The 27,585-nt window shown below is 35.6% G+C and overlaps 1 protein-coding gene across 19 annotated transcripts in view; it reads left to right on the top strand.

The window, feature by feature from the left end:
- Window positions 1-27,585, top strand: part of ncam1a (neural cell adhesion molecule 1a) — a 712,545-nt gene that overhangs the window by 669,679 nt on the left and 15,281 nt on the right. For 16 of the 19 annotated variants that reach the window (XM_039764024.1, XM_039764021.1, XM_039764025.1 and 13 more), the window contains one exon: window positions 25,433-25,640. In XM_039764024.1, coding sequence (XP_039619958.1) covers window positions 25,433-25,640 — 208 coding nt within the window. Of the gene's footprint in view, window positions 1-1,836; window positions 2,753-25,432; window positions 25,641-27,585 lie in introns of those variants that run through there. The other 3 variants (XM_039764023.1, XM_039764029.1, XM_039764022.1) reach the window with 1 other exon arrangement.

Here is a 27,585-nt window from a genome sequence, read left to right as displayed (position 1 = left end):
GATTTAGAAAGATTTACAGTTCTAAAATATATGCATTACTTTTAAAATGTATTTGTCTCACAAAAACATATTTCCACACAAGTGCATTTCTTCCCCAGGCTGAAATCGCATTATGCCATTTACGTAGCTAATATGATCATTGGTTTGACCTTAAACCGCGTGTGTCATTTCATTTCTTGGAGCACAATTCAGTATGCTGCTGCTACCCTTTAATATTAAAAAGATTGAAGAAATGATTGCCTCTTTTTGCAGGCCTTGCTTATTTGTCTCTATTTAAAATCTACAATTTTCCTTAAGGGGTTACAGGAAAAAGCATTAGCCAGGAATAAACCCTGAAATTGAGAGTTTTCTTTTTTATGCGTTTCCTTGAATCTTTTCAGGTGCAGATGTGTTAGGGTTGTGTCCTTTTTCATGTAAAGATTTTCATGTAAATCTGTGGCAACTTCCACACTACTACGTTTACATTTAAAAATGGTGTTTTTAAGTAAAAACGATTGCCATCCACACTAGCATTTGCAAATTTTTTACAAAAGTATCTTGGGCCATCGAAAACACAGTAGTCGTCCACCTATTAGCCTTACTTAAAACCAGTGATCTTTGAAGGAATGGTAATGCTAGCCACAGAATTGAATGCAAAACTGTAGTGATCAAAAAGGATTTACCAATTTGTGCAAATTGCAATTTAGATGTATACAGGCAGTGCCAATGCTAGGTTATTTTGCACCCTAGGAGGCCAAGCTTATTAGTGCGCCAACTGACTATTCGGTAGCTAACCATTGCGGCTGGGTCCATCCCCCCCTTTTATGATCTACACCATAGGCGAATGCCTAATTTGCCTTAATGGTAGCGCTGGCCCTGCAAAAAGGTAAGAAACACAACAAGCACCATGGAAGATAATTCTGCTATGTTCTAGTATGTTTTTCTTCCATGAAGGGGTGACCATTCAGGGAATGAGGTGCTGTATTGAGCAGGATCCAAACAGGGAACTGCCACATGATAAGCACAAAAAATTCAGAATGTGATTGCCGTCAGTATTTTGTCCAGTCCAAAACGCAAAGCTGAGCCAGTGATTTCAGAAGTATCCAGCTCTAGAGAGCATTTTCTGACATCATTTGGCAGCTTTGGTTTCTGCTTCATTCATCTAGAGTCAGTTAGTTGAACTAATTAGTATAGCAGGCAGGAATGCAATATTATAAGCAAACAATAGTCAAAATTTGTAATAACAGAAAAAAAAAAACTAGTCACATGACGAACGAAAATATATATGCAGCAAGGCCCAACAATTCACTTGTACCTTTTAGTTTCAGTACTGGGTACTATGATCACTCACACCATATCCTTTCTTCCAGTGGAGGACTACTCTTTTTAATATATTGATCATTCAGTTTTGCATGGCTTAGCCAAGTTCAGTTAATTATTTGTCTGCTGAACATATATCAGTACTTTTTCTGGCCTTCACACTCTGACCTTTGGCCTGTTGCAATGCTCCATACTGCTCCATGCTTTCCATTCATTGTTTTTTTGAAATTATTATTTGTACTAACACTTTTCTCTAACCTATGTTAAGTTAATTTCTGTTTACTTATGTTTTTGTATTTCTGACCTATTCTTTCTATCTTTTCTCCTTTTTTTTCTCTTTGTTCTCTCTCTTTCTACTTTTCTTCCCCTATCCCCAATGGCCCTTTCCTTATGTTCATATGTGATTGTGGATGCCACCGGATCATCACATTTTCATGTACACCAAATTTCTGTGATCAATATTATTATTATTGTTATTACTGTTAATTGATGGATAATAATTACAATGGTTATCTTAACATGTTTTGGCACCTTCAGCAACCTTGGGGAGCTCATCTGTGACATACACCCTAGTTTCATTAGTATTTTCTGCTGTGACTGTGCTTTTACTGTCATAGACTTGCACTTTTCTTTTCTGTTATCTCTTTCACTAAAGAAAAGGGGGAAATCAGTCCCGTCACATCAAAGCTGGCTATAGATTTTGTATGCCTTTTGATCCTCTTGCAACAATAATGATAAAAAAGAAGACTTTAGCTTATATGAAGCAGGGTGGGGTGGGAAGCAAGATCCTGTGTAAGAATTACACTGGTCAGTAGCTCAGTGTTTTATATTAAAAGGAGAAACAAAATGTGAAGGAGGCAACAATCTTTATATTTGGATTCAAAACCACCAGGACTTAAGACGGACTTTTAAATCTTTTTTTTAACTTGTAACATTGTACAAAGTGCTCAACTGTGTTTAACAGAGCAAGCATGCTTCAGCTACCTAAAATGGATATATTTCATACTAATTCTAGAATTAATGATCAAGAGTATTTGTTCAACCAGTAGTTCTTCATGGGTTAATCTGACTATAGGTTGCCTGTTTTGACTGTATCTGTTCATTATATATCTTTATTATTATGTTTAGTGTGGTCACACAGCATTCTTTTATAAGCATCACTTAACATCCACAAATCTGTACATATGAAATGATTTGTCATTTTTTTAACTTGGACTTACACAAAAGAACTCAGTGACAAGCGCTGTGCTGTTTAACTAAGGATTATCCAAGCTGATGTATATCTGTTTGCATTATGCTGTTCATATCTGAGTGTCCTGAAGATGATTTATTGGAGGAACACCAGTACATTGGCATAGCTGTGCTTGTGAAAATATGGTTGCATGAAAATGAAGATTGTTTCCACAGGTGCTGCTTCCAGCTCATTGAATAAAGAACAACAAGGTCCTGGAAAGACTCTGTACATATTTATCATTAACACCGAGATCCTTTAGCTATCTACATTAAGGATGGTATTAGCCAGTGGTTTGCCTACCATAAACATCAATTTAGTTTGTTTCATGAGACAATTATACTAGGGGCAGTGCATTGTTATTTTTAGCATATATTTATTTTCATAAACAAAGCCAAACCTCATTTTTGGACCTTATTTACAAAACCAACATTACGAGTGTACAGTAAATATGACTTTGCAGAAGGGTGAAAGTCAGTAGTCAAGAAATATTTATGAAATTAGTATATACCACCAAATATGAATGCACTATCAGTTCTGAGATAATAAATCTTAATACAGCTTGTCAGAATATATGTGTAGGAAATACTTTTTCATCTGAAAGATTCTAATTTTCTTGTCAAAATCAAATTAAAATCAAGTATCTGAAAAATTCTGACTTTTCATTCAGAAGTTACACTATGAGAAACACATTAAGAAATGAGCAGATATCCAAAATACATAATAATAGCTAACTGTATCACAGGTTTTTAAAAATATATTATTATTATTATTATATTTACAGCTACATTTTGGACACTATCACACAGCTCCAGAGCTCATTTATGACTTCCTGTTGTCCATGTGGATTTTCTCCAGTTTTTTCCCATATCCCGCTGTCAGTAAATGTGGGTACTGTATATGCTTATGTATGGTTTTAGCCCTGCTTTGTGTCCAATACTGCCATGGCAGGTTCTGATTCCAATGAAATATAAGGACACATAGTTTAGTTCAGCCTCAGTTTGTAGTCAACATGCAAAACTGCCTACCTTAAATTTTAGAAATCATTAGGTTTCTAATCCTTATATATATATAAATATATATATATATATATTTTAATACACAATATTAATGATAATTCAGTTTATGAGAGTGCAGTGCATGCATGTAAAAAAGCCCCCTCATCCTTCAACTATGAAATAAAATAATTGAGCTTATATTTGTACAGCACTCTTCACTAAGTGCAAGCAAATGTGCTTAGGTAAAATGCAAGTATAAAATGTGCTTATTACTAAATACAGAAGTAATGCATGTAAAGACACAGATTTGTTTAAACACACAAGAAAACAAAGTTCTTTGAAACTAATTAATTTAAATGAAAACCAGCAATATCTGTCCATTAATTTATTGTTAAACTATGACCAGTTGACAACGGAGGAGAACAAAAGAAAAATGAAGTCAGTAACATCTCTGCGGAAAATAAACCTGTGGGAGAGGAAGCCACAGTCATCTGTAACAGACAAAGATAAAAAAAAACAAAGTTGGACACAGTCCTGAAGATTTCAGCCCACTGGATGTCCATCCCCTCCTTGGCATTCTCTAATGGAGTCTCTGTTGGGCCGTTAAATTTGATGACAGAATCTTTCCAAGGTAATTCCAAGGCTACCAGTATCTGAGATGACTTTTCTATGGCCAGCAAAGCAGCTTGGCAGTAGAGCAGTGGCACCAAGTGCCACAACAACATACAAAGAAGAAAAAAAGAATACAGAAGAGTTAGTAATGATTCATAATTACTGTAATACAAATGACTAACAAAGATGCAATATGCACAGCTAATCAGCAGCTCTATTCAGGGTATGCTAAACTATAAAGTAATGAGTCTTCATCCAGGATGAAGGGGCACTTCTTATGTGAATTTGTAAACTGGAGTAATGTATAGAAGAATCCTATGGAGGTACATTTTCTAAGCAAATACCATCATTTCAAATTAAGTCATTGAATTAGCTACTGTATCATTTAATTCATTTAAATATGCCAATAATAGCAAACTTTTTTATATATATATATATTTAATTTAAAATTGTGCAAAAGGCAAACCCTCACAAGGATGCCTTTCATCAGATGTGATACACACAACTTACACCAATTGTTTGTTAATATTCAATGATTTTTATACGTGCATGGAGAAAATATACTTTATGTTACAAGGTGCAGTTTAGAAATAAAAAAAAAACTTGTTTTTCAATGTGTTTTTCAATGGGCTGCTTGTCTTTCAAACTTTGTCAAATACATCCTCCAGATTCCTCCGGTATTCCAAAGACTTATATGTTACGTTTACTAGGCAACTCGAAATTGCCCTGGTAGGAGTGAGTAATGTCTATACCTGTCAAGTGTCCCACTCAGAGTAGGCTTTATCTCCTTGTAATCCTTCAGTTGCAAATAAAGGTTAAATTGATTAAAGCATTATACTGATAGATCAGTTTTACAGGATGTGTAGTGTAGTGGCTAAGGTATTGTTGTTTAAACCATCAGTCTGCCACTTTAGTCCCACATCTGACTCACTGTAAAACCTTGAGCAAGTCATTTGAACTGCACATTCTCCAATAGTCAATAGCATAATGTCCTCATTTTATAAGCCACCTTGAATAAAGGCATCGAGCAAATGTAGCATAATAAAAAAAAAAATGCAGTTTCTGATCTCATAAGTTTGATATGACTGAATCAGTTAAAGTTATGAATCAAGCTCTTGTCCTCCATATCTGTGATTTTACATTGATTGCAGGTATTGGCAACCAAGTGTGAATGAACCAAAAGACAAGACAACAAAGACACCAAAGAGAAACTGTTTGTGCTTCCAACTTGCTGTTTCACTGTATCTTTCTAGTACGATCCACTCAAAGGAAATATTAACAAAAAATAAATAAAAAACTTAAGGCAACACTTTGTGCCATCAAAAACAAAATAAATTATTTGTGTTCTGCAAAAAATAGTGTTCTCATTTCCTTAGGGGCAGTTTGCCAGCTGATAAGATGATGACGTATAAATGGCGAAGGCAATATTTTTTACCAGTTTGTGCAAATGTCACAATTTTTATTATGTTATTTGCACATTCAGAGTGTATGATACAAATTATGTGTGTTACATGATAGATAACCACAGAACTTTAATTCTTTGAATTTACAAAGAAGTTGGGATGAACATGCTGAAAATTTTTCACTTTTGGAACAAATTTGTTTAAAAATGATGTCAAATTTTTAAAAGCATCAGCCATCCCAATATCTTGTTTAATTGGTCTCACGTTGACCTTCAGTGAGTCTCAAGTGGCTAAGGAGTTTAACTCACATGCATACATTTTCAAGGCCACATAGCACCATTCCTATTTGGCAATCATACAAGTAAAAATGTCAAAAGTGGATCTTCAGGATGATGCCATAGGGCAGGGGTGGGCAATGTTGGTCCTGGACAGCCACTGTGACTACAAGTTTTCATTCCATCCTAACTGCTTAATTAGAAACCAGTCCTTGCCAGTCTCAGGCCTTATTTAATTTTACGGCTTGTTAGTCTGCAATGTAAGGTTCATATATCATAGATTTTTTCCTTTCCATGGATGTCATCCCAATGAGTTGAAGCCTAAAATGTATCATTTTCAGTCTGTCACATTTTTCTATTAAGCTTTTTATTAAATCAAACAGTGCATGATGGACACACACATATGTAAATGGAAACAAGCTAGATGGAGAACTGTTGGCTGCTTTGTCATTTACATCTTATTACTAAATAAGGAACCATTAAAAACACTGAATGCAACTGTTTAAGATTGAAATAAGCAATTAAGGGTGGGGACCCTTAACAAGTGAGGCAATTAAAAAGAAGCATCAAAATGTCACTTAAGCAATAAGTGCTTCTTCAGCAATAATTGACTTCTCATTAAGAAACAGGGTTGGAACAAAAACCTGCAGGAACGACATTGCCCACCCCTGCCGTAGGGTAACCATTTTGGGTCTCCAAAAGAATCATCTGCATGAAAGTTCCAGATAGAACCTTTATTTGTATAGGCTCCATAAATAACCATGAACAGATGGTAGCAGATATGTGAATACCCATAGTTTCATGTATTTAGAAAACTGTTGCTACAGACAATAACATAGACACACTTCAGGTTTGTGTCCCACTATTCATTAAAGATTTCTGTTTTGTCCACATATATGACACTTTTCAAAGATCAAATAATTAATTTCATAAGAAAAGAACCCGTCACAGAATAAAATGTTTCTTTGTCAAGCAAAGGTCCTATGAGGAACCACACAACCCACTAAAATGCCATTGCAGAACATCACTAACAGCTGTATCCTTTAATTACAATGGAGGTTGTGTTATTTAGGGGAAAATTATTACTGCACATTGTTCTTCAAACAATTTCCATTTTTGTTCTTTTATCCATGTTTTTCTGTTTTGCCTTATGTTTAGTCTTAAGTGTATATTAATTAAGTTACTATTCACTCTTTAACAACTGAATAATATGCATTGGCATAATTTGTCATATGGCATAGAAATATCTGGGAACTTTTAGCTGGGTAAACATTTAGTATGCTTAGAAGAAACAGAAAGGGGCAAGTTTTCAAAGCAGAACAGTTGCAAATCTGTTAAACATTGCTCCTTGAAATAAAGGTCTTTGTGATTGGCTTTATATTGGAAAAAAAATGCAGTTAGTAATTTACGTGAAATAATAAACTTCTTTATTAAGCAAAATAGCATGATGAAGAAGTGGTTGATTGTGGTACCTCATTTCAAAAGGAGTCTCTCCACCATTTGTGTAAAGTTCGTTACTGTCTTGTGCTAGAATTTGCCAGGACAAACTCTGTCTCAGCCAAGATGAAAGAAATGAAATAAGCAGGTACAGTAAAATATTGAATTCTTTGCATAAAAATATTTGTAAAAGTATAGTGTTTACAACAAAAAAAATAATATCTGAATAAAAAAGTATCTTCAGTTAGCAAATTTAATTTCATTGAACAAGATGTCAAAGCAGAGCAGTGCTTAGGTCTACTTGTTGATGTTTTCAGGAGACTGAGCTGGAATCCTGCCATAGCCGTTATTTTGCTCATTCAGCATGTTTTGGTTTCTGGCTGTTCTCCCAAAGATATATATCTTAAATTGCATGGTGACTGTAAACTGGTCCAGCGTGAGTAAAAGTAATTGTATGCGTAAGTGGCCTTGTGCCCAATTCCTCCACCATTTACTGTGGAATCCCTCAGTGCTGAAATTGAATTAAGCTGCCGTTGTAGATGGATGAACCTTTAATCGCTCATCATTTTCTTGCTGCTGAAATTGTATATTACAAGATAATGCCAATAGTTAATGAATTAATGGAAATGGTTGAACATTAGACAATACAGTAGGTTTTGAAAGGTATAGATACCTTACTGCTGACTTAATAAGATTAATGTTAACAAAGTACATCCAAATGTATAATGAACTTGCTTCTCTGCAAATATAGATAATTCTTTCCTTCATTCAAACTGTCCATGCTGTTGCAGTGTGCCAGAAACATACATTCCTGAGTTGTTATTTGCTGACATCATAAGAAATTTCAAGGCATATGACTAATTCTTGTAGTCTGAGAGATATGTATGGCCGTACTGGTGCAGAGTATTGTATCACAATATCCTCCATTCAGGAAATCATAAAATATTTTCAGGCTGGATGGGTGAGAAATTGTAAAGCTGGTTAGTTATACACTCCATTTCCTGAAACAAAGTTTAACACTTCATTATTGTTAAACTATTCACTTTATCATGACTAATCAACCCAAAACGGCAAGATACGTCACATAGTGTAAAGTAAAACCTTTTTCTTAGATCAATGGAAGAAGGTAACAGCCTGATCTTGAGTAGTATCCTGACCCCCTTTCCATATTGAGTGTTGCTGCGGTTATGGAGGTGCAGAAAGGAAAGTTACAAAAACACTTCATTAAGGATAGAGGGAGAGTCTTCTGCCTGCATTTAAGAAGCTGAGTTTAACTGATTGGTTGATTAACAATGAATATGCAGCTTCTGTGCAAGGTTTCTTACATGCCACTGTAATGGAAAATAGAATTTAACATAATTAGACAGAGTGCAGCAGATAGGTAGGTAGGTAGACAGATAGAAAGAATATTCATCAGTCCCAAAGGAAATTGCAGAGTTATAGCAGCAGACAAACAAAAGGCACAAATATGCATAGAATAGTACAATGTAGTCATGATAATCTTGAGTATATATATCATATAAGAAGAATTACCCACAGGTAAATTAACAAAGTGTATGTATAATAATAATAATAATTCTTTGCATTTATATAGCGCTTTTCTCACTACTCAATGTATGCACTAAGTGTGAAGTGATTAGAGTTGCATATACAGTATTTATAAGTTAACCGTTTCTCAGTATAGTATGTCAGTCATTGGCACAGTATTTTAGCACAGTATTTTGCACATAGCATCACTGTCTGTTAGGATATCTGGCAGACCAGCTCAGTACCATTCAATACATAGGGAACAATACCTCCTTGGCCGAGGGTGACTCATTATGGTATAAACAACCCAGGCACTGTGCAAGCAGCAGCCTTTTTACAGAACCTCTGTATTTCTCAGCTTTTTTTTTTTTGTTTTGTTATTTCTGAAATTGTTTTCTGGTTACTACTCTTATTTAAAATTAGAATTGATCTGGCTTGTCACTAATAGTAGCCACTAGAAATCGGATAAATTAATTTTAAATGGATTTTAAATTTACAGACAAACTGCAATGCATGCAAACCCAGGCGCCGGCTTGTGTTGCCTGCAATTCAGATAAGCTATGAAATTGGATGGAGTCGCGAAGAGGAAGGCTGCCTTATGTCTGTGACACCTGAAACAGCAAGAGACACTATGAACATAGAAGTGGGGAGTGTTAAATACTCCCATAATCAGCCACTTGCCCTGCGTTCACGAACGCCTAAGCAGCTCAGTTACAATTTACCTCAAGAGCTGTTTGTCCAGCTGAGCCTTCCAGCGACCTCAGGGTGCTTAGCAGAGCCTTCTTGTGTTCAGCCTGTGTGTTGGTACTCCACTTAAGCCTGTCATTCAGATGCACCTCAAGGTATTTGTATGTCCTCACCATCTCCACATCTTCACCATCAATGAGAACATCGCCGAGGCAGAGTACAGTAGTCTGAGCTAAAACTCTACAACAGAAATAATGTTAAATGGGTATTGCTAAATAACAAAGCCCAAATTAGGAGCTTGCTGCAAAACCTTATTCTAGGGCATAAATGAGGAAGCAATACATTAGGTCAAATTTCAAAAACAATTAAAACAACAACTTCAATAAGACCTACAGATTAAAGACCTTGCTACTATGGTCACTCATGGGCACAACTGGCCAAGATGTATAGTTTATCAACAAGTACAGACAGGAAACTTAGCATCGGGTCCTGATTTCATTCTCATTTTCCCTTTAAGTTCTCCTTTCATCACTTAGTTTTCTGTACTTATTAATTTATTAATTAATAATACCGCCCCACATTGCTGAGCTTTTCTGACAGAATTAGTCACAAACATTGGAGAGAATGGCAAGCCATTGTAAGTTATGCTTACCCGCATGAAAACATAGCCAGTTCAGAGTTGTCAATCCACCTAACGCACACATCATTGAGAGAGAAAATCCACAAGGGGTGAAAGTTCACAGGAATTTGGACTTAATTTGAGTTGCTGAAAGGCAACTTCTTTAATGACATGTTGCCCCACACTGTGAAAAATACGGCAAATGTTTATTAATTATATTATCGTTATTGTGTATTATATTGCTTTCTTTCCGAATTCAAAACAGTTTTTAAATGGACACAAGCCAAGCATTGCCATTTTCAGATGTACAGATTGATTTGTTATTGAATCTTCTTAACCCTGTTCAGACTCATAGTTGCTGAAACAGCTCTCGGAGAACAGCAAGTGCCAGTCCTGCACAAGGAGTCCTGAAAAAGGTACCAGTCCACCACAAGCCACACTCCCAACACGCTTACATTCACTCACACAGGGCCAGTGTAGGGTTTCAATTTGCATAATGTGCATGTTTTTCAAAATATGTAAGGAAAACTATGTATTCTGAGATCAACTCATGTAGACAAAGTGACAAAGTAAACGTTTCACATAGACATTTTTACACCAAGTTGCACCTCATAAAGTTCTGCTAAATATCATCAATAAATCATATACATTGTGCAGTATGTACTTTGAAAACCTCAGCCTATTCTTTACTTTATTCTCTTTTGGGGGTCACAAGGCACCAGGTCACTTAACTCAGCGGATTTTAATAATTTCCACAGCATCAGATTTTGATTCAGGAGTATTCTTTTGAAATGTGTAATAGTGGTGGGCAGTCACAAGCTGAAGCAGGTCTTATGTAGAATGAATATCAAAACCAATGAGTGCATGCCAAGACAATGAAAACTATGTAAGGCTTGACTCCTTTTGATTTTCCTTTAACATTCATGTTAAAGTAATATTTCACATATAAACGGATCATATTATTGAAAATGCTTTTTTCTTTAGAAATGGTAATATAATGCAAATAAACTTATATATGCTAGCAAATAACTACATAGTAGCACTGGGGCAAATCAGGATATAAAAATAGCAAAATACAGAGAAATTTGTGTTAACCAGGCATGGGTAAGCATGAATTAAAAAAAAAAAACTGGAAATGGCTTAAGCCTTAATCAAAAATCCAATAAATAAAGAAATGGAGTACAAATGCAGGAGCTTACAAGATTGCAAAAATGTGTTATCACCATTAAGCAAGACTCAAGTAATAAAATGTGCCCATAAGCTTGTCTGACACTGTATTCACATAAACTGGTTGTTTGTATTCATGCTGCTCAATGCTGTGGATTGTTCATTTTACATTAGTAAATGGCATAATACAGTATTCATATGCGGAAAACCCATCATAGTCCAAGCAGAAGAATTATTTGCAATCTAGAGCATGGTATCTTATTGTGAAATGAGTTCACCTATGTATTTTTAAGTCCATTACATGTGTTGGGGGATGGCGGCAGTGTCCATTTCTGATGCATTGTGCCCTGAAAGGGACAATAATTTGGTAGTCCATCACATGGCCCACTAATGCTCACACCCATACTCTCTCACTCATACTTGACCAATAGAGTCTCCCATCAGCCTAGCCTAAATATCTGTAAGATCAGTAAGGAAACCAGACCACCCAGGTAAAACTCACATACATAAGGAGGGGGCATGCAAGGTCTATGCAGATAATTTTAAACAAAAAATTGAAGCTAGGCCCCTGGAGTTGTGAGGAGCATTATTAATCACTGCCCCAAGAAGGAATGGACCGCTTTACAAAATGTAGTCTTTTAAATCTGAATAATTGTATCATTTTTTAGGATGATCTTCTTGGGAATGTGGCATTGCCCACTAACTGCCCATATCGTAGTACACTGTTTTATAATTGCATGTATTGTCATTATCACGAATAATCTTCAAACAGTAATTAAATACGGATAAAACGTCTAACCTCATATGCTCCTTTGTTTTCTTATAATGAACCATTTCTAAGTAGATTTTATGGTCATGTAGCCATAAAGTATAACCTGTGTTTTTTCTTTCTTGTTTTATTTGGGTATATATATGGTGATGTTTTTAAACTAAACTGTATAAACCTCTTCTTCAAATGTATGTAGCAAAGATGTAGTTCATTTGCATGGAAACTGTCATTTTATTTCTGCCTACTTAAATTGAAGTAAAAAGCATTGCCATTAGTCCCTGACTCTTGGTGTCCATAACAGTACTGCATCTACTGGCCAAACTTTATTTCTCTTGTTTCATTTTGCAGCGAGAAAGCACTGGAGCGCAAAGGTTTAATGTTTTAAATGAATAAAATCCTGCAGATTCAAAATCCCAAGAAGTCAGAAATATTTTTATCTAGGGAAAAATAAAACATTTGTCATTCCATCTTCTTACCTTTGGACATGTTTGTAAGAAAAAAAATCATTTATTTGTTTTGACTTAGAATCCAGAGCTCCATAAATTACAGGTCAGAGAGGATATTTTTTAAGATATCAATCGATTTTGACATTCCAGCCATTCTTCCCACAAATTTTTTTCTCACATTCAACTTGAAGAATTTCAGTTTAGAAGCAGTTTAGCCCTTTCTTAATTTGTTTTGTATTTGTTAAGCTGCATCTTGTTAAAAAATGGTCTTTGGATGAATTTTGTGAGGGCTGCTTTTACTGTTCTCTCCATGGCCACATGGGTTTACTCCGAGCACTTGTTAGGTTAAGTGTTGACTCTAAATTGTCCTGCTACAACTAAATGTGGGTGCATGTGTATTAGTGTTGTGTAGTATTTAAAATGGAACTGTACCAGCATTATCCTACTAGGTTTCATGTTTTAAATGAATAAAATCCTGAAGAATCCCAAGAAGTTAATTTGATTGCATACTGGCACCTTGTGCTGTAAGCAACCCGACACCCCACAACTTACCCAACTCTTTGAAGAAATATTAGTATTTTGGTGTAGTCAAAACTCCAAAGGGCGCCCACTCTTAGAAGCAATATTTGTATTTTAGTGCACTTGGCACTCCATTGCTTGTGTGTATGTGAGTGTGCCCGATTCTCAGCCTAGATTTGGGGTCTGCTTTTTGTCTGATATTGCCAGAGGCTCTGGCTCCCTGTAGTCAACAACGTGAATTCAGAAAATGGATGGAAGGAAGGATTCACTTAAGCACCAGAAGTACAGTTCTTATAATTGTTTTCATAGTAAAGTAATAAATAGTAAAGATGGATTTTCTTTTCTTTGTGTACCTCATTAATGCTGTCAAATAAGTGGACTTTTGGATTTATCATCTTAGATGAAATAATTGGGTTTTCCATTCCAACAGTCTGCACACATTCCTGCTTCTTGGAAAAGTGGGAAACGAGCTGTTTTTATGTGAATTAATAGCTTTCTTTTTTCTTCTGATGACATGATTTTGAGTACCCAAACACACAGAAACAGATAGCTATTCCATTTCCAAGTAAATTATAGATTGGATGCTGTAGATGGCTTTTAGACTTGAATTACACAAGATTACTCACAGTAAAGCTTTCTAGTAAACCAATCAGCAAAGGCAAGTTGCATTAAAAAATGTAGAGATCTACAATTTTGAGTACAGTAAAATTGGCAGGTTCTCAATTTGGTAAGTGTGCCACTTCTGCATTAGAGACATTTATCTTGCTGCCATAGGCTGCTTGCTTTGGTGGAACTCGTGCTGTCAAGACATGCATTTGAATTAGTGTGATTTGAAAAGTAGTCTGCCAAAAACAACAGCAAAAGACAAGCTGATCCAGCTAGTTTTTGAAACATATAAGGGTGGAAATGCGTTTGTATAAGATTCGGGGCCTTTCAATATGAAAATACAGTTCTTGGTAAATTTTGACACATTCCAGACACCTTATGATTATATACTGTAGCATAGAATATCATATCATGCTAGAATCATATTTTTTCTTATTGTTTTTTGAGTAATAAAGCATTATTTTATAAATGATATACTTCATATGATTCAAAGGATTTTTCACTTGAATGACATTGTACTCTATGTACTGTAAAAGCAAATACATTTTTAAATAAATATATACTAATACACAGACACAGAAGGCCTAAAATCTAGAAGAGTAATATCCAACAAAAGCTGACATATGTGCACTAGCTAAACATGTCTTCTTCAGCTAAACTGCATCTTCTCCGCTTTCAGATGGCATATCTTTTATTTATTTATAATTTATGGGGCATTGCAAGATTTTTTCATTCAAAAATGCTTAGTCTTTAACAAAGTAAAACATTTGGTACACTTTGCATATTGTATCTAGAATCCTTCCAGAAATGGCAATTACTGAGTGAAGGTCTACTAAAGTTTCATAGGTTTCCAGCACGACAATGCAGGTATAGGTCTGATGAGAGTTGATCATTTCTAAGAGATTCGGAGACCCACGTTTCCAGAAAAATGTTTATAATCTTTTAACAATAGAAAGATGGGTCAGATATATTTAGGAACCTTTATACAAGGGAAATTAATGAGAGGCAAAGCAATAGTTCTAGTAGATTATGGAATTTCTAAAGAGCAAACATGGATCAAATAGATTTTTAAACATTTGGTTTGAAATGATTATGGGTACAAAAAATGTTCCTGTTCATTCTGGGATATGAAGTTACACAAAGTGAGTTCTGGTAAGTGCAGGAGGAGATTACATTGTATTATTTAGTGAAATTCAAAATGGTGGTGATGACACAGGTAATGGAGATGGGCAGTCAAAATAATTGGATTGCCACATTCAATGATATAGAAATAAATGAAATCTAAACCATATTTAATTTAATCAGAAATCAATTATTGCAATAATTGTATATTAAGAATCAAATCTAAATATTTATATATCAAATATGCAAAATTGTAAAGCTGGACATATGGTTCTGAGATATTTCATACAACATAGCAAAAGCCATGTTATTCTGGTGGCTTACGAGATATGCAGAGAGTTCTGTAAAACTCAGCCTAAAGACTGTGCTTTCTGATGTGGAAAGTTCAGGAACTGAGGAGTGGTAGTAGTGGTGACGGTATATAATTTTGAGATATATATATGTATATCATATATATGGTTTAACAGTATGCTTTTAAATGGATTACTTAGGTACATTATATAATATGAGTTTAAAGGAAATGTAACTAAAGCAGATAGGGATCAGAATTTATTTATTCTAATAGTGCTGTACTCAAAAGAAAAAAACAAGGAAACATCCCAAGACAAGAGTGCCAATCTGTCATGGGACACAGTCACTCAAAAATGCATGGCTAAATGAACTGCTTCACAGATTCTTTTATATGAAGTTAATGAAAATACAGTATGCTTTTAATTGATTTTAGTCAATAGTTGTTTATTGTGATGGAGTTATACTCAGAAGCAGACTTATAATTATGGCATATGATCTTAATAAATTGCTGAAAAACTGATTCTGAAAATACAGAAACCAACACTTTATTCTGGGTCAGTCAGAGGCATGCAGGAACTCAAAATGTGTTCTTCTTTGATATGTCAGAACTTTGGCTGCTATTTCAAATCCCCTAAAGCAGTGTATTGCACCATGCATTCATAGCAGAACTGATGTATGATCTGGTAGAAAAGCAGGAAAAGACATTACAGTAATTAGGACAGGAGCAGCAGTGGATTCACCAAGACCTTAAAAGAATGAAAAAATGGAAAAACAGACACTGTTGATGTGTCTTGTTCTGCGATTTCAAGACAATGGACAGTTCTAAAAGAGTTATGGCATGTGTGTGTGCTGGATAGCCCCGAAGGTCAATTGGTAAGAGAGAGAGAGAAAGTTTCAGCTTGAGTGGAAGCATCCAGAGCTCCCCCAGTAGAGCGGAACCAAGCTATTCCAGGATAATCTGAGCATCTCCTGAAGAGGGAATGTGGGTCCATAAAGAGAGAACATCAGTGTTGCCAATGATCCCAGATGTTATTCTAGCAATTGGGCCAGATTTTTAAAGTCACCTTATTGCCAGGAGTGTGATAATTTTAGAATCAGCAGATGGTTTGAAGTAATTCCTGAACTTCTAGAGGGAATTATAGGTTTGAGAGAGATGGAAGAAAGAAAAAGAGAGTGTTTTGTAAGTTAGTGGTGCTTTAAAGTAAGTAAATGGACAAGTAACCCCAAATAGTCGTTTGGAACTTTGTACCAGAGAGACCATATTTTGTTGTTCATGTATCTTTTTTGTATCATTTTGAATGGGGAGTATCACCGTGACACTATCCCAGCCCTGTTTACACAGGATTGAAACATACTTTGGCACAGACTTAGCTGGGCTAAACTATTGTTCTTGTTGAGTTTAAGATCTAATGGTATTGTAAAAGAGCTTCAATTTATCTTTTGACTAACTACTTTTTAATGTTAGTTTTAGCTGATTTTGGGATACTTAAAAAGAAATGTCCTGAAAAATTCTGCAACACTCAGATAGGTTTTTGGAAATACAAGGACAGAAAAACAGTTTGCAGGGTGAAATGAAGGTAATGAAGTAAACCACTGGTCCATTCTGAAAGAAAAATGATCAACCAGCTGTCATGGTAAAGTGCCTTGACATGCTAAATGATATTTGTGTGTTTTCAGGACAAGTGGTATGATGCCAGCTATAATGTTATAACATAGTTTTTAAGGTAAGTATAAAGCAAAAATATTCATGACAGGTGATTTCATTGAAATCACGTATCATTTAAAACATTGGACTTTCTTTGTGGTTGGAATCTCAGGGTGGTACCTAGGCCTTCGGTAGTCTGGGTTGGATCATTGGGCTGGTGTGGAATTCACATACTATGTCTTTGTTAAAATGTAGTGTTCTGGATGGACTCTACCAGCCTCATACTCTCTTGATTTTGCCTTTTTCTGGAATTTTGGAAACCTTCATCATTGAATGTGTATCTCTCTCTTGATCATTTACACTTTTTTACCTACAATGAAAGGCATCTTTTCAGTTATCTTTGACTCTCTATTTCTTTTCTTATCATCTCAAGTGTTGTTCAGAAGTCTCATGTATATCCTCACAATAAACTCACTAGCCACTTTATTAGGTATCACCTCCTAGTACCGGGTCAGACCTGCTTTTGCTTTCAGAACTGTCATAATTCTTTGTGGCATAGATTCAACAAGGTGCTGGAAACATTCCTCGCGGATTGTGGTCCATATTGACATGATGGTATTATGTAGTTAACTGCAGATTTGTTGACTGCACATCCATGATGCAAACCTCCCATTCCACTGCATCCCAAAGGTGCTCTATTGGATTGAGTACAGTGAACTTATTACCATGTTCAAGAAACCATATTGAGGTGATTTGAGTTTTGTGATATGGCCCTGCTGGAAGTAGCCATCAGAAATTTATTACACTGCGGTCATAAAGGGATGAACATGGTCAGCAACAATACTCAGGTAGGCTGTGGCATTTAAATGATGCTCAGTTTTTACTAAGGGGCCCAAATTATGCCAAGAAAATATCTCCCACACCATTACACCACCGCCAGCCTGAACAGTTGATACAAGGCATACAGGATGGATCCATGCTTTCATGTTAATTGATGCCAAATTCTGACCCTACCATCCAAATGTCACAGCAGAAGCTGAGACTTATCAGACCAGGCAACATGTTTCTAATCTTCTATTGTCCAATTTTGGCAAGCCTGTGCAAGCTGTAGTCTCAGTTGCCTGTTCTTAGGTGACAGAAGTGGCGCCCAGTGTGGTCTCCTGCTGCTGTAGCCCTTCCGCTTCAAGGGTCAAATGTTGTGTGTTCTGTGATGCTGTTCTGCATACCTCGGTTGTAAGAAGTGGTATTTAAGTAACTGTTGCCTTTCCATCAGCTGGAACCAGTCTGGCATCAGCAAGGCATTTTCACCCAGAGAACTTCCACTCACAGGATATTTTCCCTTTTTTGGATTATTGTTTTTAAACCCTAGAGATGGTTGTACATCAGCAATTTCTGAAATACTCAGACCAGCACGTCTGGAACCAACAACCATGCCAAATTCAAAGTCACTTAAATCACCAGTCGTCCCCATTCTGATGCTCAGTTTGAACTTCAGCAGGTCATCTTGACAATGTCTAAATGCCTAAATGCATTGAGTTGCTGCCATGTGATTGGCTGATTAAATACAGTATTTACATTAAGAATCAGCTGAACAGGTGTACCTAATAAAGTGGCCGGTGAGTGTATGCATCCCTTACAGCCATCTATGCTTGACTAGGAATCACTTTGTTCTTCCTTCTCAGAGTTGCTTTTCTGCCTGATGGATGGGTTTTTTGGGTGCTGTGTTGACATTTGTTACACACCTTTTGAATTCACATTTGTTTTGCCATGTATTTTCTGTTTAAGATCTGATAATGACTTAGGTTCAGATTTTAAAAACATCATAAACATCTTCTGCCAGTTGAAATGAAATAATATTCTTTGAGATTAATATTGAAATTTTAAAGGAGCAACTCTCTAGGACATGAGACCTGGGTTTTTTTCTAGGCGCTCTGTTTTCCTCCCATAGCCCTGGCATGTGTAGGCAAGTCAGTATACCTCCAATATGACTGAATTTGGGTTTGTGCATAAGCATGTCCTGCAAAAGACTGACTTCCTGTCTTGGCCTGGTTGCTGTTTTGTGTCGGGTTCAAAAAAATTAATGTATGGCATGTTTCTTTAATTATAAAAATCAACCAACTTTTAACAGGGGCAGGTACTGATGGTTCACAACTCTTTGAACCTGATTTTAATTCCCATCCTGGTTCCTGTTTGTGTGGATTCTGTATGGTCTTTGTATGTTCATATGTTTTTGCCCTAGATATCCTACAAAACCCCAAAACGTATATCTTAGCTTTAAGGAATACTCCACCCGTAAATGTGCTACATACTTCATGTGATTTCTAGTGATGGTGGAGAAAATGTTTTAATTTTATGTCTTAATGAGAGCAGAGAAAATTTCTGACACAATGGGCACTTATAAAAAACAACACTGGACCAGAGCAAATGATAGCAAAAATGTCCATGAAAAATCTCACGGTGCTCGTATGTCAAATTATCTAGTTCATATGCCCACAACATGCAAAGCACATGTATTTTTGGGAAAATATCATTAAAAAATACTTCCAGTAAATCAGCATAGTGGAAAAACAGTCACAGAGCAACATAATTTTGGTTTATACAGTAGGTCCAGTTGTCCTCATCATTAACTGGTCTACAGGTTTGTCTTCAGTTAAAATAGGTTTAAAACCTTCAACATTTAAAGTTATCCATTTTATTTTTAGAGGTAGTCTGCCATCCTTATGGCAACTGCAATTTTTACCGTCAGTCTTTCGGTTTCCCGGCTGGCAAAGTGTTTTCAGTGATGCATGAAGTCATTACCTTGGCACCACTTTGTGGCTTTTCACATGGTAGATCTCCTCCAATAAAGTACCACAATACATGATGAGCCTCTTTGAAAACTCAGTTGCAGTTGTGTTCTGTGATCCTAAATGAGTTCAAGCTGCATAATTAGAAGAATCTAATTGTTTGCTCTTCAACCCAGTGCTTTATTGTACAGTAAATAGACTTTGGAGTGTATTTTGTTTCTGACCAATTGTTTCAAGCAATAGTGTTTAAAGGAGACAAAAATAATTGCTTTGCATTATAAAATTATAGTAGAAGACCAACTTTCCAAAACTAGTTTATCTCATTTTTGGTAATTTTAAGGAATAATAAATTCTTTCAAAATATTGCAATACATTAACAGAACAAGTCCTTGTTTTAACACTTTACTAAATTAATGAGAATTTCCAATATATGATCATTAAGAAGCAAAGGTGCTTTTTCGATAATATGGGGAGATTTTGGGAGCTTGCTCTTCAAATGACACTAGTTCTGTTTGTCTCATACACTCTGAATATTTAATGAAGAGCAAGTGTTACCTGTAAAGATATACATTGTATCATTTCACCAAAGAAGAGTTAATGTTTCTGAAGAGCTACCAGCCGTAATGCAAGTTAATCACAGGCAGCAGCCTGTTCAAATCTGCTGTTTAAATGCACACCAAAGCCTCAGAAATCATTGCATTAAATTGTCACGTTTTGATTAGATATTTGTGGTGAAACAGCATGAAAGCTCCAATATCACAAAGCTTTACTTTCAGCTTGAAGCGGCTTCTGAGAAAAGTGCTGATAGGCAATGATTTGACTTCTTCCTGAAAGTTATTTCCGTATTAAAGCTCTGACTTCAAATGCAAACCTGAATGTCATCTTTTGGTAAAAACAGCAAGGGTCTTTTCATGAAAACCTGTAGTTGTAAAGCCATTTCAGTTATACTGGAGCACACCTGTCTCCTTTGTAGTAGCAGTTGCAATTTTTTGAAGAGTTTTGGCACAGACATTCCTCTGACTGAACTGAAATATATTAATTACCCATGGGGGCTAATTACATCATGTCTGAATACAACTTCTCCTGAATGACTGAACAGATTCATGGAGGACTGAAATAAAGTCAGTATTTGCCATAGTAACTGCCCATTAATGGTTCTATAATTGGGCTCGCAGTGTGCCTGATTCAGAGGTGAGATGACCTCAGTGCCATCAAGAATGAGGCCTTCACCTTTAAACTAGGAGATTGGAAATGTCATGGCTCCACATTCTAGTTGAGCATTGCTAAGGATGCTGGTTTCACAAATGGTCAGTATGAACTCTCCCCATCGTAACTTGTCAAAAAATGAATGAATGGAATGTTTCTTTTAATTCTAAAAATCAACCAACTTCTAACAGGAACTCTATGACAAGCTACTTAGGTACTGATGCTTCACAACTCTTTGAACCTGATTTTAATTCCCATCCTGGTTCTTGTTTGCGTGGATTCTGTATGGTCTTTGTATGTTCATATGTTTTTGCCCTAGATATCCTACAAAACCCCAAAACATACATATTAGCTTTGTGGAATACTCCACCCATAAATTGTTTTTTATGTACTACTTACTTTATGTGATTTCTAGTGATGGCAGAGAAAATGTTTTAATTTTATGTCTTAATGAGAGCAGAGAAAATTTCTGACACAATGGACACTTATAAAGAAGAACACTGGACCAGAGCAAATGATAGCAAAAATGTCCATGAAAAATCTCACGGTGCTCGTATGTCAAATTATCTAGTTCATATGCCCACAACATGCAAAGCCCATGCATTTTTGGGAAAGTATTGTTAAAAAATACTTCCAGTAAATCAGCGTAGTGGAAACACAGTCACAGAGCAACATACTTTTATTTTGGTTTATAGGTCCAGTTCTCCTCCTCATTAACTGGTCTACAGTTTTGTCTTCAGTTAAAATAGGTTTAAAACCTTCAACATTTAAGGCTAGCCAGTTTATGAACTCTCCCCACCATAACTTGTCAAAAGAATCCCTTAACCTTCCAGTCCTGTGATGGCAGTATGTGTAAAATAGCATGAAATAGTATTTACTATGGAAAGATGGCATGTAATATAAAGGTATAGTTAATGGCACAACGATAGTGTTTACCACTACTGCCTCACGTTTCTAGAAAAACAGGTTTGATTCCCGGCCTCTCCGCTGACTGTGTGGAAGTTATACGTGATGTTTGTGTGCACGTGGGTATTTTGTTAATGTATTCCAGTTTCATCCAACTTACCACAAATATGTTCAGTTGAATGTGTCTAAAATATTGAGACTTCAATGCACCCTGCTTCATTCAGGATTTGCTCTTGTGTTGCACGCTTTGCTGTCATCATAGCTCTTGAACTACTTGAATGAGAAAAATTCTGTATATAGAAAAATATCTATTCATAAATATATATACAAGAGCAGCTAAGGACTCACATGTTTTTCAGCGTTTGGTTCAATGTTAAATAATTTAACACCTTCAGAAATAACGTTTTCAGCCAGATGTACTGTACATCTTCTTTTCTGCATAGTCCTTTTGGCACAACTTTGAGCAAATTTAATGATAATCTGACAAAGAAAAGTCATATCCACCGGTTGTATTGAAGATCTCACTCTTGAAACAATATCTGATTGTTTCAACAGTATCTGCAACAGGAAGGAGACCGACATTCTTATTCAGTAGCAGGGAACCACATGACAGCTGTTGTCAGCATTCCCTCTGAATCACATCATTTCTTTCTTATTGCAGCTCCTTGGTTAACACTTACCTGGTTCAGTTCCATTAGTCTGTGTGGAGTTTGCACATTATCCCTGTTGTCTGGAGAGGCAACCAAGTTATTCTTCTCCTTTTCCTTGTCATAGGCGTGAGAGACCTGGATAAAGTGATGACCTTAAGGAGCTATAATGTTTACCAAGCAGTTCCAGACCTGTTTGTCTAGCTTGACCAGGTTTGATTAACTGTTGTAGGTTCAACAGCAAGGCTAAAGCCAGGAGTTGTTAACACATTTTTGTTAGGCTACTGCACACCTGTCACTTTTCCTAGAAGAATTTGTAATTTATTGCAGAGTGAAAAAGAATTCTATGACTGAATTAAAATACATTAATTACCCATGGGGCCTAATTACAGTACATCAAGTCAGAATACAACATATCCTTAATGAATGAACAAATTCATTAAGGATTAAAATAAAGTAAATTTGCCAAAGTAATTGGGTACTAATGGCTCTTTGTGAAGTTTGCATGTTATGTTTGTGTCCATGTGGGTTTGTGCCACATACTGCAGAATTCCTCCCCATACCAAAAATGTGTCAGGTGATTCACGTCTCTCAACTGTTCTGATGTGCCTTAGTGTTTACAATGAAGCTCAAGTCATCCAGATTACATCATTTACTGTTATGTATCAAGATCTTAACGCAGGACTCTTTTGGTCTTCATAACACTTATAATACATCAGTAGACAGGTTATTGATCTCTGTAAAGTGTAGTATATTGACATGATGGTCAAATTATTTGTTAATAACATCAAGAGAAACGTGTTTCAGTTAAACCACCTCAAGACCACTCCAAAGAGAAGATTTGTTAGTAGGTCACATTGCAGAGATGTATAAACACTTTACTGATGCTTTGTATTATGAAGACCCAAAGAAGTATTTGTTAAGGTCTTGTTACATAACAGCCAATGAGTAATAGATGCATTTTGCATTAACTAAACTAAATGCTGCCAATATTTCTAATATGTGTTAAAAATGTAAATATGTCACATCTCAAGCTCCATTTGTTTAAACTAAAGTCCTTCAGACTCTCGTCAAAGCTAATACCTCAAGTAAGTCCTGAAATCATCCAGTTGCTGTTCTCTAGACTTTCTGCGGCCCCTGCTATGTCTTTTTTGTAATATGGAGACCAACACTGCACTCACTACACCACTTGATGCCTCCCTAGTGTGTTATACAGTTTATTCATAACTTTCCTTCACTTTTGTTGCCATCAGTGATGGTGACTACAGGGGAAAAAGTAATGTTTTATTCAATGAGGTTCAGAGCCTTTTAACAGCATTGATTGATGTTTGAAAATAAAACAAAACCATTCTGTTCTCTCTTGCAAGCACAAAGTCCTAGATTTTTTTTTTTTACAGGTTATGTGATCTGTTCAGTGTTCCAAAATCCAGTATTTAACTGGTAGCCTTGTGATCTAAAGTCGTATTTGACATGTCATATACCTTATAGTAAAGTCTGCATCTCAGTACTTTACAAAATGAATTGCCATCATAAAATTGAGAGTTCCTGTCCTAAAGGAGAAGATTAGCTTAAAATTAAGTTGTTTCATCATGTAGTGGGTGCGGCAACGCACTGTACCAGTGCATGCTCCTCAACTTGACTTGACTTGACTTGTTTTGCTACTGAAATGTGTCATCAGAGTAAATAGCTTTCTGTGTGTTTTAAAAAACTCACTTATCTGAATATGGAAAGGGACCAAATTAAGGGGAAGTTGAAAGATTTGAAAGTAAAAAGAATGGGATTTTCAATTAAGCTGTTTTAACAAAATAATTAACTCCAGTTTGTGTATTTAAGGTTTTGAAAACTTTTAAATTTTGAATTCTTTAATTTGCATGGGTGCTGTCCCTTCTTGGGCACTTTGCTCAAGGGACCCTCCTATTAGTTATGAGTAATAATTTGATGATTTCATAAATCATCATTCATGGTCCATGGTGTATTTAACATATTTTAACATACTGTACTGTATATGGGGTGGTGCTGTGGCTTGTGCTAGAGTCCTGAGTTCATAAATCAGCCTGGACACGTTCTGTGTTGAGTCTGGACATTCTCCCACCTATTTGCCAGTGTGAGTGGGTGCAGATACTGTATGTACATGAGTTATACCTCAAGCTGTGTTAATTCCTGCTTTGTGCCCAGATAACTATGGGTAGGTTGTAGATCTTCCATGATCCTGAACCAGATTTCCATTTTGGATGGATACATTTTAATAAACATATTATAATTTTGTATTACTTGCATGGGTTTCATATTGACATTATTATATTGATCTGTTAATACCAATTTCAAAATCAAGTCCATCTATTGATTCATTTAAAACTGGGATGACGATAAAATCAAATCCTTCATTTTTCACAGCTTAGTATTCTTTTACAGCAAATTGTAAACATAGAAAAATATGAACATACAACTGACCCTAATGAAACAAATCTGATCATGGAAAATGGGGTATAATGTGACTGGCCAGAAATATCATCAATTTCCTATAATTCTGGTAACTGTTAATAGGAAACTGCTGTGTTTTCCTTTAATGAAGGAAGCATTTGAAACAAGATATAATAATCTGGGTTGTGGATGCAGCATCATTCCATTTCTCACAGGCACAGTATTGTACAATCCTCAAGAAAACACAGAAGAAAACCTTTAGATGGGATGAACTATCACTTCTGTTGGTGAATTGCTTCTTGAATATTGAGAGAAAACTTCCATAAAATAGGAACAGATGAAGATTGATAAACATGACAGCACAAATAGAAAACACTGAAATATTTAAATCACAAAATGAAATATGGTTTGTGTTAATGGCAAAATGCCCAGATTTCAAAAATCATATGGTTTTAATTACAATAATAACCTCTTGGTGTAAAATAATTGTTTTTATTGTTAAATGATCACCTCATTTTTTGTGCAATATTATGATTTTTACTGTTGTAAGATTTTAAAGTGTTAATCTGTTTCATAGAAAGGTGAAACACAAACATTTTTAATGAAATGCAGCCTGGGAAGTTGTGAAAACATGCAGTATAATTCTATTATCACACAAGCGTTGCTGAGATATGTGTCACAATGTGCTCTAATTAAAATAGTACAGTATATGCAACTTATTTCTAATTTAGTGCATTCCATCTGCTGTATCCACATTTTTCTGTTTCAGACATTTAGTAGAAATTGTATCTCCCTTCTTCTTTTTATTTGAAGGTAAAATAGCACAAAGCAGTGGTTTGAGCACAGGTGGCATTGTTGGTATCCTCATCGTGGTCTTCCTCATTCTGCTGGTGGCTGTGGACGTCACGTGTTATTTCCTCAACAAGTGTGGTTTGTTGATGTGTATTGCTGTGAATTTCTGTGGCAAATCTGGACCTGGAGCAAAAGGCAAAGATATCGAAGAGGGAAAAGCTGCATTTTCGTAAGTCACTTTCTTCCTGGTCTTTCTAAATGCTTTTTTTTTTTGGGCTGGTTTGTTAATCTGTTTGTAAAACATTTTGTACCTGCTTAAATTAGCTTATTTTATGTCTTTCAAAACATGTTGCAGTGCTCTTTCTTGTATCAGTATGGCTTTAGGGTCTGAGGTCATCACTTAATAGGACAGCAGAAGTGCCTTGTTCATCCGCATTGTTACTCAGAAGAATTATATGCTCCAAATATTTAAACCTTCATGTTTCTAACATCATATGAGAAGTCTCTAACAGGATGAAGTTCTTTCCAATTTTAATAACACGTAAATGTAATATTAGTTTTATTTCTGCCACTTATTAGTGTTTCCCCTTAGTATTTCTGCACTGACTCAGTTTAGATTTTATTAGTGGCACATTGCAAGCTGAATCATTTGATTGTATAATGATTCTGCTGGGCATTGGGTGGGATCCTTTGTGCATTTTAAAATCCAACAGAATCCTTGTAGTCACATAGTATTTTTCTTATTGTCACTTATTTCAGCAGTGAATTTGTATTCTTTGTCAAATATTGCCACAAAGGTTTGCTTGTTTGTGCTGCCACTTTCCAACTCCAGGAACCGGATCTGAATTCCCTCACAGTCCCCGTCCATGCGAAGTCTGCACATTATTCATGTGTCTCTTGAGTTTTTTTTTTTTTTAAGTACTTTAATTTTCATTATGAACACAAGCATTTTAGGTTGATTAATGACTGTAAAGTGGATTTTTATGAGTAAGTGTGGAGGTATCTATGAGCATGATATAGACTTACTATCTGCCAAGCTCTGTGTTATAATTATAATTGCAGATGTGTGCGAGTGTGTCATGATTTTGACTACTCCCTTGACAAAGTTAGCTCTAGTCTTGCCCTCTATTTCCAATATAGACTCTTGCCCTTTCAACTTTTATTTGGATTTAGTAAGTCAAAAAATGGATAGATGACATTTCTCATAAATTGAGGTTAAAAGACATATTCTTCACAAAGTGTATAAGGTGTTGAGATATTACAAAAGTGACAAGGAAATCACTCTCCTGTGCATTTTAATTTTTAGATTAATAAATGACAAAGGTAGAGTTTTCTGCCTATATACAGAACAAGGCCATATACATTATATACCAAGAGTTCCCAAACTTTTTTCGGCTGCAGACCCCTTTACCAAAAACTTTTAAACCGTCGACACCCTAGTCATTTAGTTAACTTACTCAAATTAATAAATTTGTACAGTACTCGATATTAAATATTTCACTAGATATCAAACTTTTCATTTTAATCACTTGTAATTAATGATTGAAAAAGATAAAAGGACTACAGAATATGGCATTATTTTGTGCAACATTTAATATCAAAACCTGCACTAATGAAAATTAAAGCAAAAAATACAAGCAGAGTTTTTTTACATTTTTGACATTTATGAAATAAATATGTAAATTCAAAATAAGTACAAATAGTTCAAGCTGTACTGTCTGCATTTCTTTTTTGGTTCAGTCATATTATTATCTGAAGAAATAAAAACTTTTATTAACAAACAATTTCGACAGCCCCTGATATTAAAAAAAAACAATAAAGTATGTACTTACTTGAAACAGAAGATTTTTGTTCAAACTCGAATAAGTAAACTGTGTCCTCTGATTTTCTTTTTCGTAGTACTGCTCCTCAATAAACAATTATATTCAAAGTTCAAATCATAAATAAGTACACACATCACTCACATCAAATGAACCAATTTATAGTGTTTTATGAAAGCATGACTGTACAAGACTGATAGATTCTGCTAATATCGAATATCCGTCTCGTCCCACTGCAAGCAAGTGCGGACATGCAACGGTTTTTCATGTCCACACTTGCTTTGATACGTTTGATAAGACAATGCACAGACATGTTTGTGCTACGTGTATTTTCATGCATTCTTATGTGTGACT

This window comes from Polypterus senegalus, chromosome 9 (assembly GCF_016835505.1).
Source record: "Polypterus senegalus isolate Bchr_013 chromosome 9, ASM1683550v1, whole genome shotgun sequence".
Lineage (NCBI taxonomy): Eukaryota > Metazoa > Chordata > Cladistia > Polypteriformes > Polypteridae > Polypterus > Polypterus senegalus.
This window is presented reverse-complemented; position numbering and strand designations above follow the sequence as displayed.